The 19,857-nt window shown below is 35.8% G+C and overlaps 1 protein-coding gene across 2 annotated transcripts in view; it reads left to right on the forward strand.

Annotated features, from left to right (window-relative positions):
- The window catches only part of ZNF804B (zinc finger protein 804B), a 236,792-nt gene that overhangs the window by 208,523 nt on the left and 8,412 nt on the right, over positions 1–19,857 (forward strand). For both annotated transcript variants that reach the window (XM_033068030.2, XM_033068036.2), the window contains exon 3: positions 17,986–18,116. In XM_033068030.2, coding sequence (XP_032923921.1) covers positions 17,986–18,116 — 131 coding nt within the window. The remainder of the gene's footprint in view (positions 1–17,985; positions 18,117–19,857) is intronic.

A 19,857-nucleotide genomic window follows, 5' to 3' on the forward strand; every position in this document is an offset into this window, starting at 1 on the left:
TACTAAGAATCTTTCTTGTGGACAAAGGAATGCATATTTAGCTGTAAGAGCACACTAATCACAGACAAGACTGCACCAGCATGAAGGTCCCCTACTATGTGTGCTTGTGCAGTCTCTGTTTTTTTCCCTTGATACACAGGGAACCACTGCTCTTCTGGTGCTCCCATGTGCACAAGGCTGAGGTCCTTCTCTGCTCCCGTACCTCTGCTCCAGGACTCTGGCCTTTAAAGAGCTGACCCATTAAAAGCAGGACACTGGCCCTGACTTTGTAGGGCTAGGTTTTGCACATGGGGTCTGTACTCTGTGGTCTACTCAGGAAACAACCTGAGCAGTAAAATACTTCTTAATTTCTTGCTTTCAGCTACCAAGTGGTGCTGTCTGCAGTCACCAGGATTCTGTAACTCACAAAAAATCAGCTTGGTTTGATGCTTGTCAAGAAATACATCCATACTTGTAACAAAGCTTTCTCATTCCTCACATCTCTAGTAAGATTAAAGAAAAGTCAAACAAGAGAAACAATAATATGATGTTAGATTCCCTCAAACAGCTGGTTTATAAATGGACATGAGGTGCTGCAAGAATTTTTTACATCGTATTTACTGTCCTTTTTACCAATGCGTTTCTATCCTCCAGAACAATCGCATACACAAATTGTTATATGTGTGCAATTTAGAGGATTTAAAATTAGGCTTAGTCCTGAAAACTGTGAACTTTATAAGAGGTAGCCTTATAGGCAATCCTCTCAAAAAAAATTTAAATATTTAAATGCATAAAATGAAGGATGCTCATATGTTTTACAAGATAGGGGTGTTGGAGATGAAAGTTATTACTATTTCTATTTTCCATCTCCAGAATTTACCATAAATATCTTTAGTCAGATTGGATGCTTTTGACACATACTACAGAATATTGACATTATGATTCAATAGAGTCAAGAGTTTTGCAGATTTTTTTCCACAAAGTATTCTTTAATTTCAGTAAAATGCCTGGTCATTCGTAACTTTAGACAAATCTATTACCAGTTTATATTTTAACTATATCCGCTATGCAGTTATTTAGAATGATCACCTCTTCCAGTATAACATTTGTCAGATACTTCTACTTCTTTGCAGCATGTTTTTTCTCTTGAATTTGGGGGTATGGATGCTGTGGGATTCTCAACTGTTACTTTATTTATTCATTAATCTACAATACAAACAGCAATTCCATTTTCTCTGCTCTATCCTTTTAAGCACATCTTTCTCTTCCCTTGGAAACAGCATACTCTTGACGTTTCTAGTCTAGCCTAGTTTATTTTTATATGAAGACCAAAGCTAAGAGCAAAGAATTTTTATAGTCTATCCTATCATTTTGATGTCTTTTTGCCTTAAAAACACACATTTTTCTTGCTCATTGTGAAACTATCAATTTTCTTGTTGCTACTTATTCCTGTGCCACTTATTGCATTCACTAATTTCTGTTATAGATCCACACTTTCTTAGCTGTTCATCATGCACTGATTTTTCAGTGTATGTTCTTGTTCATACTTCCCAAAATTACTTCTACTCTGACTGTAACTGTTCCCAAAGAGCAAGTTTTTGATAGTTTCTTGCTGAATAGTTATGGTTTTCTCACATTGCCTTTTCCTACTTAAATTTAAAAAGCTTTCTCACTCTTTCAGAATCTGTTCGTATTAATTAACCCTTTTCATTCATCATTCTTTTATCTAAGTTAGTTTTGATTACAAACTAGATTACCCCAATTGTTAGACACACAACTGATTGTGATGCTAATAATTAAGGTTTATAAACATTTTGTATTTTAAGAATAAGCTTTCCATTACTCTTGGTTATTGGGCTGAAATGTTTATGGATCACAAGCTTCAGCAAATATCAGTAAAAAATACATAGTGTTTGCAAAGTCAAGAATAAAGAAGTGAGAAGGCTTCAGAATCAATGCTGTTGGGACACCCTAAAGTGATACTTTTATGTATCTGCCCTTTAATGAAATCTTTAATCTCAGGTTGCATGTTGTGTGCACTGAGGAAATGTCCCTGACCCAGCACTGAAGACGGACTTTAGAATTTAATCTGTTTTGTGCAAGGGATGCAGCTGCTGCCTGCAAAAGAACTGATGATGTGAAATGAGGGGGGAACAGAAGGACAACAAGTGGGTTTGGGAAGCAGTTATGGAAATAGGTGTGGACAGAAACTGCAACAGCAGCAAGACATGGAAGAATTGCTCAGAAATTAGAAGGCAAGGGAGAAATAGGAGTTACAAGGGGAGAAAATCAGTAAATGAGGAAAATACCAGGATAAAGCACAGCTGGAAGCTCTCAGTGTCAGCCACTTAGCACCACCAATGTCTGCCACAGCATTTAGAGATGAGGAATTGGGTGAATAGGCCACATTTCACAACTCTAAGTCTGTTAAAGAGAGTACCATAGATATAGTATTGGCACGCAGTGTTGTATTGAAAATAATACAAAGGCTTTACACAACATTTAAAATGGCTGGGGTCTGGGAAAAAAGCAAAGAATGGAATGTAGAATGCTGTTTTCACATACATTTTCATCTTTTAATACTGCTAAATAATATAAGACCAAAATTTTCTTGTACTGAATGCTTCCTTCTGTTGTTTAGACACAGAGATATCCTGCCTTTCCAAAAAACATGTTTGCATCACAGCTGCTGTGCTCCTGAGCACCTGCAATCCAGCAATTTTGAAATGCTGAAGTAGCAGTTCAGGGGAACAGTTCAGGGGAGCAATCAGGCTGTGTCACATCATAGAAACTAATGCTAATAAGGGTAACATAAAGCAAAACAGCATTTAAGTACAGGAATAGAGTATAATATATGCACAAAAGCAGACATAAGCAACAATTCCATGGCTTCACTGAATTAAGAACATTTATTTTCCCGGTTTGAAATTTTCTTAAAATTAATGCTTGTTTTATAATAGCATGTAATATTTTCTTAAATGGCACGAGGGGAGGCTTGTATTTATAGGTCTGCTACACAGAGATGCTCCAACTGCACACCAGAGCAAGTGCATGTACCAGAGTAGCTTGAGAGCAGCAGAAGCAGAATTATCAAATACCACTGAGCACACTCTATGATTAAGAGTGACTCGAGGCAGCACATTCCAGAGAAATGTCACCAGAAACAATTCTTTGCTATGAACTTAGCAGTCTGTGCAGATCAGTGAGCTTTATAAAGAGCTGTTAAACCTGCTGCCCCTGCCAATGCTTTGCTGCTTTCCTATTACTCAGTGATAATGTAAATAAATTGCCAGTATTCATTCTTTTTAAATTGCATGTTACTTAGAATAATGAGATTCCTTTCATCATTAGCCCTTAAAAAAAGATTCTTGCAAATAATGCAGACCTTTTAAATTTAATGTCTTGATAAGCTAAATTATTAAATGCTAGATGCTATGGAATTACATTTGGTGTTCTTTAGAATGAATGCTAATTAACATGTAAATTAGCAATTTAACCCTCTTTAAATTGGAAAAAAAACCCCATGGGACACCTAATTTCATAGTTGTTAATGATGGTCCAATGACTGTAGAATTTTTCTTAAGCATTTCATTATATATGGAATTACAAAAGCACACTATCAGATTTTGGCATTTAAGACATACCAGTAACCAGAATGTCAGTTAGAGGAAGTGCTTTTCATTAATGCTTGCGTTATTGTTCTTTCCATTCTTGTCAGATGGTATACTTTTTAATTACTAAAGTTTTAAAAGTAATTTTCCTAGCAGTAGGAAGGGTTGATGCAGTGTAATGGATGGCTTATTAAAATAAGCAAGGAATTGTAAAGATTGCATTTGTAACAAAACCAAAAAAGATCATGCCAAACCACAGAAAAATACAAAATTACCCCTCAAAATATCATTTTATATTTTAATTTTGTAAAATAAATTTTCACTCAGAGAATGAAGGAATACATTCTTCTTCAAATATATTTAGACAGAAGGTGCAGATAATCTGGTGGAAACTCAGCATCTCTGGTTCAAATAATTTCCCATTGCTTCAAACTTTACTCCCATTTAAAATACAGACAAATAAAAAGATCCCAAAACTAAATTACAGTAATTTCACGATTATAAGCTGCACTATTTTGACTAAAATTTTGGTCCAAACCCGAAGTGCGGCTTATAATCAGTGAGGCTTATATATGGACAAAGAATGGAAAGTTGCTGTTTTAGTTTGGAGGACAGGTGTCTGCTGAGAAAGGCAGGAGCTTCTCTTTGAAATGGAGAATGTAAACCTCCTCCCTCCAAATTATTACCATTTTGAAATCAAGGGGCTTTCAGGCAAAAATATGGGAATTAGGAATAACAGTTCTTTACTAGGGAAATTAAAATAGAAATACAGTACTACAGAGAAACAAACTCCAAACCCTGACAAAGTCAGAGTACAACCTGACACCCCGTCAGGCAGGGTGTTGGTAGCAGTCCCATTAAATGGTGGTTGCATCCTCTTGCAGTGACAGATGTGATTCAGTTGGAGCAGTGCTCCTGTAGAAGGTGCAGTTTCCCTCCAGTGGTGGAGAAACCCGGTTTTCCTCTGGAGTCCAGTGGAAACAGGGGCTCCCTTAGTGTCCCCAAACCTCTGTTTTCATCTTGGTAAGAAATGTTGGGCTCTTCCCCCTGGCTGGAGCAACTTCCAATGGGATGAAGTGATTTTATCAGTCCCACAGTGGGACTCAATGGGCCATTAGCAGAAAATGACTCGCTGGAGGAAGGATTGGTTGTGAAAAGATAAAGAACAATGCCCTGCCTGGTTTCAATGGATGGCCCATTAGCAGAATATCTGCCGTTGAGATAAGGATCACTGCCCCCACCCTCAACAGATGGTGATAAAATAGATACCTTTTATCACACTCTGTATTGTAACCCAAGACAGTTGCCGACACCTGGACATGGGGCTTATAATCGTGAAATAACTGTAATTAAAATATTCTGTTATAACTGTTTTAACATGGCAATGCTAACTGAAACCAAAACAAAAAATTTAAACAAAAGGCTTCGTAAAACATTTCATTCAAATTAAATAAAACTGTTTTGAACAGGTCATACTTCTTTATCCTAGTACAAAAAAAGCATTATAAAAATCAACATATTCCTCTTTGATTCTGAGTTCTGATGTGCTAATACATGCAGAACATAGAATATTACTTAATTAAATGAGCTAGGCATGTAGAACCTAAATATTTATGTTTAGATTATTATTCCTTGTTAACCTTTAGGGCAGGCAGACTGAAGTCGTGCCTGTGTTATTTAATAAATAAGATTAATTATGTTGGGTGGTGTTGTACTTTTAAACATCTCTGTATTCAGGGATACAGAATGTTTCCACTTTTTAAATACCAGATATAAGGACAGAAGAAGCAGAATAAACAGCATGTTTGCTCTCTATTTCAATGCAAAATGTTACCATCCATGTGAAACTGTCTGTTTGCCATGAACTAACAAGAACTGCGCAGGACTGGACACAGAGGTGCATTCTGCCAGCTCCAGAAGACTGACAAATATTACATAATTCTGTGTACAGACCACACACTTTGCACAGTTGGTTGGGGTTTTTGTGTTAAATCAGTAGATGTGGAAATCATGGCGTCATTTTAAGGTCAGGGTCCACAGTATCTACAAACAGGGAGGTGAGAGAGGCAAAGCACTGCCAGATGCTGTGATTGGCTTTGGTGACCCTGTGTTCACAAGCACTGGAACTCATATTTGTGGAATGCCTTCTAGACTAAGGTATTATTCAACCACATTAAGGAACCTGTTTCAGGATATGCCACATATGTACATGTCTTACCTGAGGTGGTCCAGTGCCATAATCAGCTTTTTGGAAATACAGCAATTAGCTCTCAGAGCAAAATGTTAAATGTTCACAGAAAAATTACATTTATCTTGCCTTCTGCATTACTTTTGAACTTGCTAATAACTTTCCCTCACCTGAAAAAATGATAATACTTTTAATCCCATTGACATACACAAAGTTATCTGGCAGTATAAACATCTGTCTGGAATCTGTATCTATTGTAGTTCTGTTCATTTTTAAAATGCCTGCACCTTCCAAACAGTAATTAATATGCAAAAATGTAGCTGCACAATTGATTCCTGTGGAACTTTAAGTCATGCTAATCAGCTATGTTTGTGTTCAAGGAACCTTACAATGTGCCTTGTACGTCTTTAAGGGGCATTCCTAGCAGAAACAAATATTTTAAAGCAAAATAGAAACACATCTGTGCATCATCAAGACAGCAGTAAAAAGGGTGAGATTAGTAACTTCTTATCATTACTTAGTTAAATGCATTAATTAACATATTTTAATATGTCTCTAAGGGAAAAATAAAGGAGGTAACCAGGTGGTTTATCATTTCACATTTTTAACAATTTTATATTATATTTTATATTAAATTTGTCAGAAACCATTAAAAAGACAAGGGTTCTTTAAGAAAATTCTTAGATTCAATTTCAAGGGAATAAATAAAGAAATGTAGGTGACATTCATGTGAATACCAAACAAACATACTAGTGCAGGTGATGGGACAGTAAAAAATATATATTTATTGAAAAGAAACCTAACCAAAACCAAATCAAACTAAACCAAAAAAGCCTAAACACTAGCTTTTCAGGAAATGATTTTAGAGTGGAATGGTTACTCAAGAATGTGATAAGATCAAAACTATAATTCATACAGAAGTTTTACATCATTTAGTTTCAATCAATACGAAATGGTTCATAAAGATTGACATACTTTACTTCAGCAGCGTTACTTTTGAAATCTACATTTTGTTTTTCATTCTTGAAATACAGAAATTATAAAAATTGCAATTTAAGACTTTACATTGCATTGCTCTTTAGACGCATTAAGAACAAGACACTTGATTTTTTTTTTTTTGTATTTTTATTCCAAATTTTATTCTCCCACTAAGACTAAAAAGTAAAGAAATCCCAGATATAAAAGTTTTCTGCACAGCAGAAATTCTAGTGCTTTAACAAGTGTGTTAGTATAGAGGAATTGACAGACATCTCCTGGAATCCTGTGACATACTTTATGCTTATAGTTAGCATTTCTTGGCTTGTTTTCAGCTCTTAGCATGTTGATGGATTCCAAGTACTGCTTCCTTCAAAAGAGACACCTAAATACTTATGTTGAAAAGTCACATTCCATTGATGTGCGTTTACACTTTCCACTTAGGATCTCTGGTATTCAACAGGGTTGAATATAAAAAATTAAATCATTTCTGGCAGAAGAAAAACAACGTATGGCTTGTATTCTGAACCTGCCCTGCACCTCCCATCTTAGCCCAGATTGTGTGAATATCAAATCATAATTCACTGAGAAACTATAGGATAAAGTAATATCATGTTTAGTGGTAAAGCATTGCAATTTATTAAGGAACATAATTTTCCCAGGCAAGTGGTCACAGCACACAGTCTGAGAGTTCAAGAAGTGTTTGGCCAATGCTCAGGCACACCATGTGAGTCTCAGGGTGTCCTGTGCAGGGCCAGCAGCTGGACCCAATCATCTGGCTCAGAATATTCTGTGATTCTGTGATAGTTACCAGTATTTGCATACAAAAATATTGCCTAATAGGTACAACGTAATTTTCACCTTTCAAAAGGAATCCAGATTATTCAGATGAATCTCATCTTTACTTCAAAACAACATTAATTCTTGACATCTGCTCATAATGACCACCTTTTCTGAGTTCCATGTTACTTGTATATAATTTGAGTCTGACTTACACCAAACATTCAATTCATTGACATAATCTTGGCTCTCAATAACCTCCTTCCCATTTTGAAATTTAGGACACCATAATGTCCATTTTCTTGGTTAAGAAAAAAAATGGAAAAAAAGATTTAAGATTCTGGCTTTCAGTTTGAAAATAGCAAGAAATTGGAACAGTACACATGTCAAACAACAAGTCATATTCTAACACATCTAGACATAGGGTATATCAGAAGTATACAGCAATTATAGAAATCTTGTTATTCTGCAGAAATGAAACAATATTTTTTCTTATATAATTATTTTTATTGTTTCAGAAGGTCTCTCTAAAAGCTCAACCTATAATGCGTGGGAAAATAATCAATTTTTTTTTCAGAAATTAAAATTATAACATTTAACCCAGCTGCCCTACTCCTTGTCTCCAGAATCGTTTCCAGCATTGTTTTAAATCACCTAGTCTAAAGAATGTGAAACCACTGCCATGTTGTATCTGCATTGGTGCATATTTCAAGAGGTTCCTTTTTCATTTCAGTACATATATTCATAGTATTTCTCTTTTTTTGAATGACTTAAAATTCAGGGGTGTAGAAAAGTATGGATTACTGGGATAAGAAACCATGGTTTAAATAAAAGCGCAACTTTAAATTTTACAGGAATGAAAATTTAATGGGAGGGAGTAGTAAAGCTTGCTTAACAGGATCTTTGTGTCAAGTGATAGGAAATAATTTGAAAAGTGACATAATATTTCAGAAAGAGTGGGTGATGGATCATCTTTAGACTATTAAACATGCTCACGTCTCCATGAAAAACTAGATGTGTTTATATCATCATTTGATATAAGAGTGAATACAACCAGACATTATCTATTATCAGACATGGAGCATGGCTAACTAAATGTTACCTCCCATAACTCCAGAACATATAAATGGGTAAGAAAAGTAGTACAGGATTGCCCTTATAAAAGTACAAAATGTTCATTTCTACTCTTTTGTTAGGGAGGAGTTTCTAGAATGCTGTTAAAATTTTAAATTATGGCATCACAATTGAAGTGTGTCAAATTTCAGCTCAGTAACATGTTGCACACCAGTAAGTTCAAGGGGACAAAATATAAACCACAAGTTACAAATCCATAATATTTTATGCACATGGCAATAAAATGGGAGGTAGATAGGACCAAAATATCTTTGCCTTTATAAACTGGAAAATTAGGGCATTCACTCTTCATGGTTCGGTCTTTTTCCATGAATTTGCTTAAGATGCACCTTATTGCTCTTGTTATTTCAGAAGGAAATGCTGTTTAACTGGGAAGAGAGATGGATAAGCCAAGCAGAAGGAAGAAAGGGCACTAACATCAAAGGAGAGAACACACAATAATAATGTGAAGCAAAAATTGAAAAATAATTAAATAAACTATAAAATATAATTAAAATAACCTTTTAAAAAATCAGTACAATGTACTGAGATGTGTTCTCAGAAGATTGTCTCTGATAATCAAAGGCTAAACCAGTCTCTTGAATTATTATCCCTGAAAAAAAAACAACAAAAAACCCCCCAAAAACCCAAAAAAACCCCAACATCTGCTCATCTTTTTATGCAAATACCAGAGACTGAAACATTAAAAAAACCCAGAGACTGGAATATAAACTTCTACTCCAATCCCATGCATGAAGAAATTAAAATTAATAGATCTTCCATCTGAATGTGCTGCCCCTGTGGGCCTCCCTTATGACAAGAATAGCACAAATAAACATAATCCATATTATGGATCTCTAAAAATAATAACATATGCATTAAAACTGAACTTTAATCTATATGTTATTAGTATTATGTTGATCAACACAGACATATAGGAAATAAAAGAAGAGAAACAATTGTACTTAGCAAATGCAAATAAAATATTTGCATATATCTGTTTAAATAACAAACAGTAACATACACTTCTTTTAGGAACTTAGTTTCATAAAGGTGAATGAGCTTGTAAAATGGCTAGGAGGAGAAAATCAAACAGAAAGATGTGAGAGAGAAGAAAGAAATTTCAAAAAGCACTTGGCAGATGGTTTAAGAACCCAAATCCCAGAACAGGAAAAGACCAAATAGGTTATAAACAGCTAATCTCATTTAGAAGGAAAGTCAATTCTCCCTGTCTTAAATTTATAATAAAGGAGAGAAAGGAAAAATGGATGGTAAATACTATAAATCACAAGTGTTGAAATTGGAAAAGAAGTGATGGAGGAAGTAAAAAGGGCAAAAGAAAAATCTGTAGTCATCAGAGGTGAGGGCAAGAAAGTTTCTGAAAATCTATTGAGAACATAAAGTATCTTCTGGTCCAAACTGAAATTATTTACTTGTTAGCAGTGACATAAAAAAGACTATTCAACACAGATTTCTGTTCTATACTTGGAACAAAGCTAGATGTCTTAGCCACCTCCATGATGTTTAGGATGACTGTGAAGTATCACTCTATAAACACTTAAGAAGGACTTTAAAGAACATATTCTAGAAATAAATACTTTTGTCTCAGCTGGTCCAGGACATAAACTCTCCAAATAATTAATTTTGATTTTTAATGAGTCTTAGAGTACTAGAACAAAAAGCATCAAGATAGATGATGCCATGGTAGAATTTAAAAAGAATAAATAAGAAAACCTGTCATTCACACATTAGTGCTAGGGAAAATATTGCCATGACTGATATGAGTCTCCATGAAATATTGAAGAATCTTAATGTAATTAATTTGATTTATTATGGATTATATAAAATAGCTCTTGTCAAAGTAACTTAAATTCATCAATTTATCTGGGTGTCCCCTGTCCTGTGTTAGTGAGAAGTTTTGATTGTATGATTGCAAAATTCCTTTGTGGTCTTTTCTGATTAAGCAAAACTGCAAGAAAATGTCATGTATTAAAGCCCTTTTACTTTGAGCAGGCTTTTTTATTTATAGAATTGCTGCTAGATTCCTGGTTACCTTTATGCATCCTACTGTAGAAGAGCCCAGTCTACTTTGAGCAAGTACAAAAGAAAGAATATTTTGGTTTAGATTGATTTTTTAAAAGCCACTATCTAATATATTACTATGGATAGCTATCAAAAAAGCAATTTTTTTACTTCCTTCATATATTTGATGAGGCTTCTGCTTCAACTCCCTCCAATATCCTTCACACACATTTGTCCAGTTCATAACTTTCCATCTAAAGTTTGGTGACTGTTGACTATAAGCAAGATTATATTTATTTCAAGGGCATATTAAAATATTTCTTTTTAGTGATGAACTTCTTTTGCAGAGCACTTCAAAGTCACTGTTCAGTGGTTTTGTCATCTTTTCTTCTATGTAAACTATGAACATAGCACAATAATTTGGAAGAGGGTTATCCTTTATGGTCTGTTGTTGTCCCCTCAGCATTATCAGAGTTATCAAGAATCAAACTATTATACAGATAAATCAAAATTAGGTTTAATTCACATATCTGACTTTTTTTTTCAATGGATGTACAAAGAGTTGGAGGTGATAATTAAACATATATATCTGTAAATGCTGATTCAGTCTCCTCCCTGCTCTTTCTGGAATTCATCTCTCTATGCCTTCATTTATTTATTTGCAAAATGATATCATGGTAACAATGAAGTTTTGTTAGGAAATCTGAGGTCTATGAAAAGTTTTATTTAAAATCCATGTATGGACATTCCTACTGTCATTTTCATTACTCTGAAAGCATTCTGACTGCATTGAAGAAAGACTGAGGCCAGGATTTGGAGTCAGCTGTAGAATTCTGGGACAATTTAGATTCTCACTCTTCATTAAAATTTAGGTGATCTTTTTTATGCTGCCTGCTACAGTTAAAACAAAGATAAAGTGGTAAGACATGCTTTAAAAACATGTGGAAAGTCTTAAATATTTTAAAAATAAGATTACAATAAGTACTGGAATTTTTGAAAGGAGCAAGTCCTGTACAGGATCTGTAATTCCAGTTTATTTTCTTTTAGCTGCTTAAAGGAGAAGGAAAAAGAAATAAAATATATAAGATGATGGTTTTGATCTAAGAAAGGTCCAAACACCCTGACAAGTGAGGTAATACATGAACTTGAAGGGAAGATACAGACTCTGCCCCAAGTTTTTATCATTCAAATGTGTTGATTTTTCTGGATAAACTGCTCTGTATTCCAAACTGACACTAAATGCGTCTAATCAAAGTACACAGTGTGCAGCCAGCTTGGTGGAGTCTATGACAATGTGTTTGCTGGAACTGATAGAAACATGAGTGGTCAATAGCTCAGGCTTCCACAGGAGTGACTTGCTGGCACAAAGTGCATGTTCTGTCATCTTCCCTATGGATGCAGCCTCCAAACACATCTGTTTCAACTTTATTTGGGGGATTATTATGAGAAACACAATTGGGTCTTTTAAAAAAATCCACAAATGGATATTTTCATCCAGCAAGAGATGAAATCAGTTTAATTATCAGGAATATTTGCAGGTCTGGTCAAAACAGTAAGACTTTCTCTGAAGACATGAAAAAACAAGACCTCCACAGGGCGATCCATAATTTGTCCTTCAGGTTAGATCCATGATCAGCATCTGATAGATCAGATAGAATCTGATAGATGGATCCTCTAGGACATGTCTGAGCAGTGAATTTTCCTTCCTCCTGCTATCATCTCAATCCATAATCCAATCACACCAGGATGTTTTCTTTCTGTTTTCTCATTTACTTTCCCTACCAATATTAAATCTGCTACAGCTGACTATAATATAAAATACTCTAACAAATAATTACTTCCACACGCTTCAAAGAGATCTGTAGCTATTTATGGGTAAAACAAATGAAAATTTATCAGCTAGTTTTTGAGCTTCATCTCTCATTGTTAATTCCAGTATATAATAGGTTTTCCAAATTATTGTTACGATTTTACTTACCATGGTAAAGGCAAATTCCTTCATTGGTTTTTCCTCACTTTCACTTAGCAAGATAACACTGTAAGCTTTACCTATGAAGTTCAATTATGTTCTCTAGTGACTATCACTCTCATTTTATGGTTTGCAGTGTGAAATTATTTTACAAATAATGCATTTGGTTCCAATTTTAGGGTTACAGGCAAGAGAATAATTACTGAAATTAACATTCCTCTTTTTTCCTCAATTAACCCTTCTATAGTGAATTTGGTTCGAACTTAATTAAAGAGACTTTTTGCTGAGTGGAAATAAATCTTTAAAGCAAATCAGGGACTCAAACACTCACATTAGTTCAAGGACTTCAATTCTAAGAAGGCTCTCTAAATATAACAGAAGACATACACCTAATGTGGTATATACATTTATACCTGGGGCTGGAATGCATGATGAGTAGTTTGGAGGGTGCATTGTGAATTATATTCCGGAACAAAAATATTCTAAATGTAATGGGAAAAATAATTTAATTTATACTAAATTGACATTTTCTCGCTCAATACATAGAAATTTTTTTTTCTCAAAGATACCTTCTATTTACATCCATGCAGTTACACTGCTTGAAGAAGCATAGCTGCAACAGTTCTTCCCAGAATCTGAATCAGTTAACACTGTAAAATCCATATAATGGCATAGCCCCTGGCAGAATACTCAGAAGTAATACTGTCTCCCCGTGCCATACTCCTATGGTCCTCAAATTGAGACACTTTCCAGTTGAGAATGAGGCAAAACAGTTGCTGAGTAGCTCAAATTTCTCATTTGTTGTTAACAGTTCATCACTCTTGCTTGCTTTCTTTATTTGGCAGTATGCTTTCTTTAACCTTACTTTTTTTTTTGCTGAAATTATTACTCTCCCTGTTATTCTTTTTCATCCTTTGCCAAGATCAGCTCCAGCTGCACCCTGACCTTCTTGACCAATTTTACACAACTGAACAGCATCACTATACTGTTCCCAGGATACTTGTCCCTGCTTTCACTACCTTTCCATTTCCTTCTTGCCTCTTCATTTGGTTTAGCCATGGGATTCTCCTTTCCTCTTACACCAAAGGATTGGTGTAACTTTCTTAAAGATCTGCAAGCTTGGTTCTGCTGCCTTGTCCCAGAGGGCAATCTCTGAAGTGGCTAAAGCCTTGATTCCTCCCATCACGTTGCATTGATGCCAATTAGATCTTAACTTTCCAGCAGAGCAGTGGGATCCAGCTCCATAGGTTTGCTGTCCATGCTGTGTGCATTGGTGTAAAGGCATTTTAGCTGGGAGGTCAGCAGTGTCTCCTTCATAAAGGAACACCCTGTAGAAATTAAGATAGACACCCTTAATAATCTCTGTACACAATGAAAAGAAAGAGTACTTTTCCATTTCACTTTATCCCTCTTGTTTTAGACAGCTGATTTGAAAACAGGTGATTAGGTCCCTGAAGTGCTTATTTCTTTCCGGTGGTTGTGAAGAAAGGCATCTGAAGGCATGGCAATCCAGGTAAACATTTACCTGCACAGGGAAGAATAGAAATCAGGATCATAACTCTGGATAGAAAGTAAACTCAGGACTGCAAATGCAGCCAGCAGTGAGTATTCAGGTGCTCATAGGTCACTGCAGAGCAAGTACTGGGCCAAATAAAGTGACAATTTTAAAAAGAACAAATCCCCAGACATTAAGAATGGGAAGAAATTGCTAAAGTACAGGTATTTGACCGCTGTTATTTGATGTCTAGCAAAAGTAGGTAGTGAAGATGCAGCTCTATCAACTCATTTAAATCTCCTGGTGATTCATATCAGAGTTCCAGGAGCAAAAGCAGATTTAGCATTTTTTGACTGAGTCTTAGAAGAGACAGCGGGACTCAGACTGGTTCTACAAGTAAATCTTTCCATGACAATGAACGGTATTTTGTAGTCTTCTAATACTCTCTGAGGGTGTTTATAAAAATAGGGATGGTTTCTTTTAGATATGGAAATGTCCAGACACATGTGTACAAAAACCTTAGAAAGAGTAGAACATGAGTCTAAAAAAGAAACATAACTACATGACAACTATATTTGTAGCAGGTGAAGGACAGAACAAAAAAGCTATTAAATAAATCATATTTTATTATACATGCCTGTATTTGGATACCCAGTTAAGTATCTAATTACGTGAAAAATGCAACTGCTGTGTAAAACAATGTTAATTTTTAAGCGCGCCTGCTGAGCTTGGGGTTGTCATTCAGATACCTGCTCAGTTGCATGCTCTTGTACCCCACCTGCAGAAAATATCTGTGTGCTTGTCAGAAGTCTGGCACAGGTTATTAGTGAAGAAAACCAGGGCTTTGCAGATTCAGCAGGTAGTCCCATGATCTATCCAGCATAGCTGACAAATTTCATTATGACTTCTAACTAGAGCTCTGGCAGTGCAGCTTTGTTTTGTTTTGCTGAGGGGATGTGCAGGGAGAGCCCTTTCTCTCCTCAGACTGTAGAGCTTTTGATTTTTGGATTTCAGCTCCAGCTGATGAGTTGTCTGGTATGCTTACCTGCATTTCTTTTTCTTTTCTCTACTTCTCTGACACATGCTACATGCCATTAGAGAGCAAAAAATACTGCTGGAACTCCTATTCTTAGTGTTGGTCCATTTGCTTTTTTGATTATCATCCTAACTGTCAAAGAAATGAAATGGCATTGCTTTGCAGTACTGCACTCCGTAGTTCTTGGTTTCACACTGTTCTTTGTTTCCTTGACAGGTAGAAACTGTTTCTGTTTTTCCTCATGAATGCTTTATGTGTGATGCTGAACAGCTCCTGGTGACAGCTAAAACATAGCAAGCCACCCTAAAGGGCATTTCTCAAATGTGTTTCTCTGCCCTCTCTTCACAGTGGACATGTTAATAAGGCTCAAGAGCACCTATGTTTTTCTGAGGAGAATAGGATCTTTACAGCTTAAATATCCCTACACTCATGTAAATATTACCTAGGTGACAGAACATTTGGATTTGTTCTGGGAAGATTCTCTAATTTATTTTTGAGCTTTGGCTCTAATATATTATTTGAAAAGCTTCTTTCTTGAACTAAAAGTAACAGCGTCTTACATATTCATCTGTTTGACTGTGAATTGCAGACAATGAGGTTGAGGGAATGGAGTGCTATGTGACTGGCCTGGCAAGGGACAAATGAATAGTGAGAGAGGGCACATAAAGGGACAAGTAAGAGCTAAACATGGTGGAGCAACCATTTCTTTCCTGTTTCAGAGTCTAGTTCAATGAAGTATTAGATGTTGGGGCTGATAAAAACTTTACAGAGAAACACAAATTTGACAAACTGTAGATAGTTCTGATGAAATGGTTAAACTTCCATCAGGCACTGGGAAGCATGATGATTCTTGCTGGTTGGTGGTGCACCAGATCCTTGAGCAACTTCCTGGCTTTCTCATCCTCATCCAACAGAGAGCGTGCAAAGCCATCGGGGTGGCTGAGAGCCAGAGACCCATCTTAAGCTCCCTGAGCAGATGGTCTGTGGACAGCCCAACTCGCCCTGTCTCCAGATCAGTGCTCAAAGGCATATGTTTTGGGGTCCAAAAGGTTGAGAGCAAATAAAAAACTTCTGCTCTTAGTCTCCCACCACTTATTTTTCGCACACAGATGTTCTCTGACTTTTTAAAAAATCCCATACTTAAAGGACAGCTGAGGTGACAGTGGTGAGAGATGCTCACTACAGCTTTCCAGAAGCCTTGATAGAAAGAAATCACAGACCTTGTATGGCCTGTTTCCACCAAGTGTTTTTTCCACACCTCTCCGTTATATTATGCTATTGCCACTAACTGGACTCTTTCATCTTATCTGGACAAAAAACAAGCTCATCTCTATACATGGTGGTTTTCACCCATTTGCTTTGTCATAATCTATTGGCAAAAGCTAGACCTCTCTCCAGAAAGCAATTCTCTCATGCATTTATAGTTTTCTTGACCTCTACAAGCTGAGGACTCTGCCTCCAGCCCTGTTTCTCAGAAGCAGGTGCATGTTGGTCAGTGTACAGCTCTGTGCCATGGCTAGACTGCTCCCCATACCTGAGCTACAGAAAGCAGTGTTTGCTTTTATAATGCTTGGTCAGCCTTCAATTTATCCTACTGATTCATATTGGTCTTTTGACCCTGCTGGAGTGAAAAACAGCATGAAATGATGGCAGTGATTAGGATGTTCATCCTTAGGTGCTGGTGGATAGTCAAGTAGGCAGAGATGCTCAAAGGCGAGCAGCAGTTTAAAAATGGCTGTGACATCAAAACCTTTCTTCAAATCTACTTTGCAAAAAATACTCCATGTAAAATTTAGCTTTTTGTGGTGTTGATACAGTAGCTCTGAATTACACAGATGAGCACATCCATGTCTGGACCAAGGGGAAAGGGAATGCAGCAGTTTAGTTTCAGTTCCAGTCCTCAAAGCTTCCAGTTTGGGCATCAGGCTGAATACACCAGAGCTCCCTCCCAACTTGTAAACATTTTTCCAAAAAAAACCTGGAGAAGTGGGGAAGGGGGAAGGCATTTCCACCATGGAGTATGGAAACATGGAACTGAGCTGGGGAGCTGTAAGGTTAGACGTGACTTGCTGACTCCTAGAGAGCACAGTGAACTCAGAGGCAACTGTTTTCGCAGAGAATGCTACTGACACTTTCTAGTTTATGTCTCCTCCTTAGTTTTCCTCATGTTATCAGTAGTGCATAATCAGGCAATAAAGAAATGTAATATAGGCAAAGAATTTTGCTCTCTCCAGCAGCAATTACCTGATTTATAGACGAGTGAGGAAATTAAAAAATTGTAAAAATAACTATAAAAGATTTTCCTGATCAAATATTTCAGACAGTGGTTCTCTCCTTTGAGAAAATAATACAGCCTTAAAAAGGTACAAAACAAACAGATAAGCCCCCACATGTTTGTGTACACATATGCAAGAAGAGAACTATAAAATATATTATATCTAGGAGCTCAGAGTTATTCCAGTGTATGCCTGTGGATTACATTTAAACAGGATAAAATAGGAAAATGTTGACCTCATTAAATGTTTTCCAGTTTCGTATCTGTATTTGTACACAACAGAACTTTTGTGTATTCATAAGAAACCAAAAAAGTTATCATTCATATGTAGGCATTTATTAGATAAACAGCAGAGGGAAAATTATATTGTTTTGTTAAGCAAGATTAACATTTTTAATCTCCTCTTACTGTTATAGTATTTTAAGTATACTTTTACTCTCCATTTACATACTAACTTCATGAAAAGTGGATAAATTGAGTAAGAGGAACTGTATTTGCTGTGTTCATCTCTAATCTCTTCTCTTTATATTCCTCTCATACAGAGATTGAAAGATTTAAAACAAAGGGAATTTGCTCGAAATGTGGCTTCAAAGTCATGGAAGGATGAGAAGAAACAGGAAAAAGCACTCAAGCGACTCCACCAGCTTGCAGAGTTACGGAAGCAGTCAGAATGGCAAGTTTTTAAAAATTCTATGAGGTTTTAATGCCCTCTTTCCTTCCTTCCAGAAGAAATTATAATATTTCTATTCCCACACAATATAATGTACAGGGATTGTGTGTACTGTAACCTGTTTTCAGCTGTCTTCCACTCCAAATGATCCTGCTCTGCAAACCATACATTGAAAGCCTCTGAATTAATAACATGCTGTTTGAAAGTTAGTAATTTTCTCTCCTATCGTTATTATCATGTCTTCTAAATAGTGTTTTGAAGACACTTTTATAATATCACCATTTTACCTTATCCAAACTGATCTAAGTATGATTTGTATGATTAGTATGACTGTCTTAACATTTAATCATAAGCTAATGGGAGAGGATAAACACTTTGTGAATAATTTTTACTACTTTTAAGGTACTGAGATTATTCTTCAGTTTCTCTGTAGGATAATTTGAATGAAAAACAAGTAATTAACTGAATTAAATTGGCTCTATTGATTAATATCAAAATAGAGGACAAAGATTGCAGTAGTAAACCTTTGAATTTGAGAAATCTCCTTTGTTTAATGACACTGAATGCTTCAGTAAATAGATTGACATCAGACCAAATGTTTATATTAATCTATACCACAATGAGATAATCAGATAAATGAACTGGCATTTTTAAAATTCATCTGAACACTACTGTACCCTGGAAATAACAGCATTCAGAGTTTATTACAAACTCTTTTTGGCCTATGTAATTGCTTTTGAGCAATCTGCTGAAATATAACAGTTTAGTGCTAATATATCTCTTTTATGATTCTGACTCCATTTTCATACCAATCTGCTGAAACAAACGGAACTGCCTGTGGGAAGCTTCCTTTATGCCCATGCACTTGAGGATGCAGCCTCAGACAGACCCACAATGTCAGTGATAACAGGAAAGCCAGAATGAATCTGGGAGGGAAAGAGCAGTTGTGCTTTTAGAAAGAGCCAGGAGTTCATAATATTTTGCACAGAGTGTGGAAAGAAGGAGCTTGCTATTCCTCCCTGAGATCACCAATAGGCTCAGGGGAGGCTGAGTGCCAGGATTTTGGGGGAGGGGTTTGGTGGGTGCACTCCCAATTGCCGAGGACAGACAGAATGTCAACCTTGGTAAGCAGAAGTCTACACATACAATTGTTACCATCCCTGAGTACTGTCTCTCAGGTTCCAACAAAGTTCCTTACAACAAGCTAATTCAATCTGACAGCAAAACTATTGCTAATCTTGTGCACAGAAAAAAATTTGTTTTGCTATTCCAAGAACACTTTAAAAATTATTTCTTTATATGCCTTCTCCAAGAGATTTTTTTCTTAATGTATAAATAAGAGTATCTAAATAGGGGTATCTAATTTATATCTTCAGATGCTTAATTTCTGGCAAATGCAAATATATTCTCTGAAATGTGCACATATTCCCATATTATGAGTTAACCCTACTCCAGGGAGTCTTTCTGTCTTTCCCATTGTTGAACATCAATGTATTTATGCAGAATTTATAAAACATGGTTGCCAATTATAGATAGCTTATATGTAGGTCTAACAGTTTTAATTTATTTACATATAATTAAAATATTTTATATTTTTTAATCAAACTCTTTATTTAATCTTTTTCCAGTTTTTTTTTCTTGTTAGTATACTCTTGTACAGCATTGATAGCAAATGCAGATAATTAGTCTAATGAAATATGTGTTTAAAATATATCTTGGAAAAACACTTTAATGTTTAATGTCA

The sequence above is a fragment of the Catharus ustulatus genome, chromosome 1 (assembly GCF_009819885.2).
Source record: "Catharus ustulatus isolate bCatUst1 chromosome 1, bCatUst1.pri.v2, whole genome shotgun sequence".
NCBI lineage: Eukaryota > Metazoa > Chordata > Aves > Passeriformes > Turdidae > Catharus > Catharus ustulatus.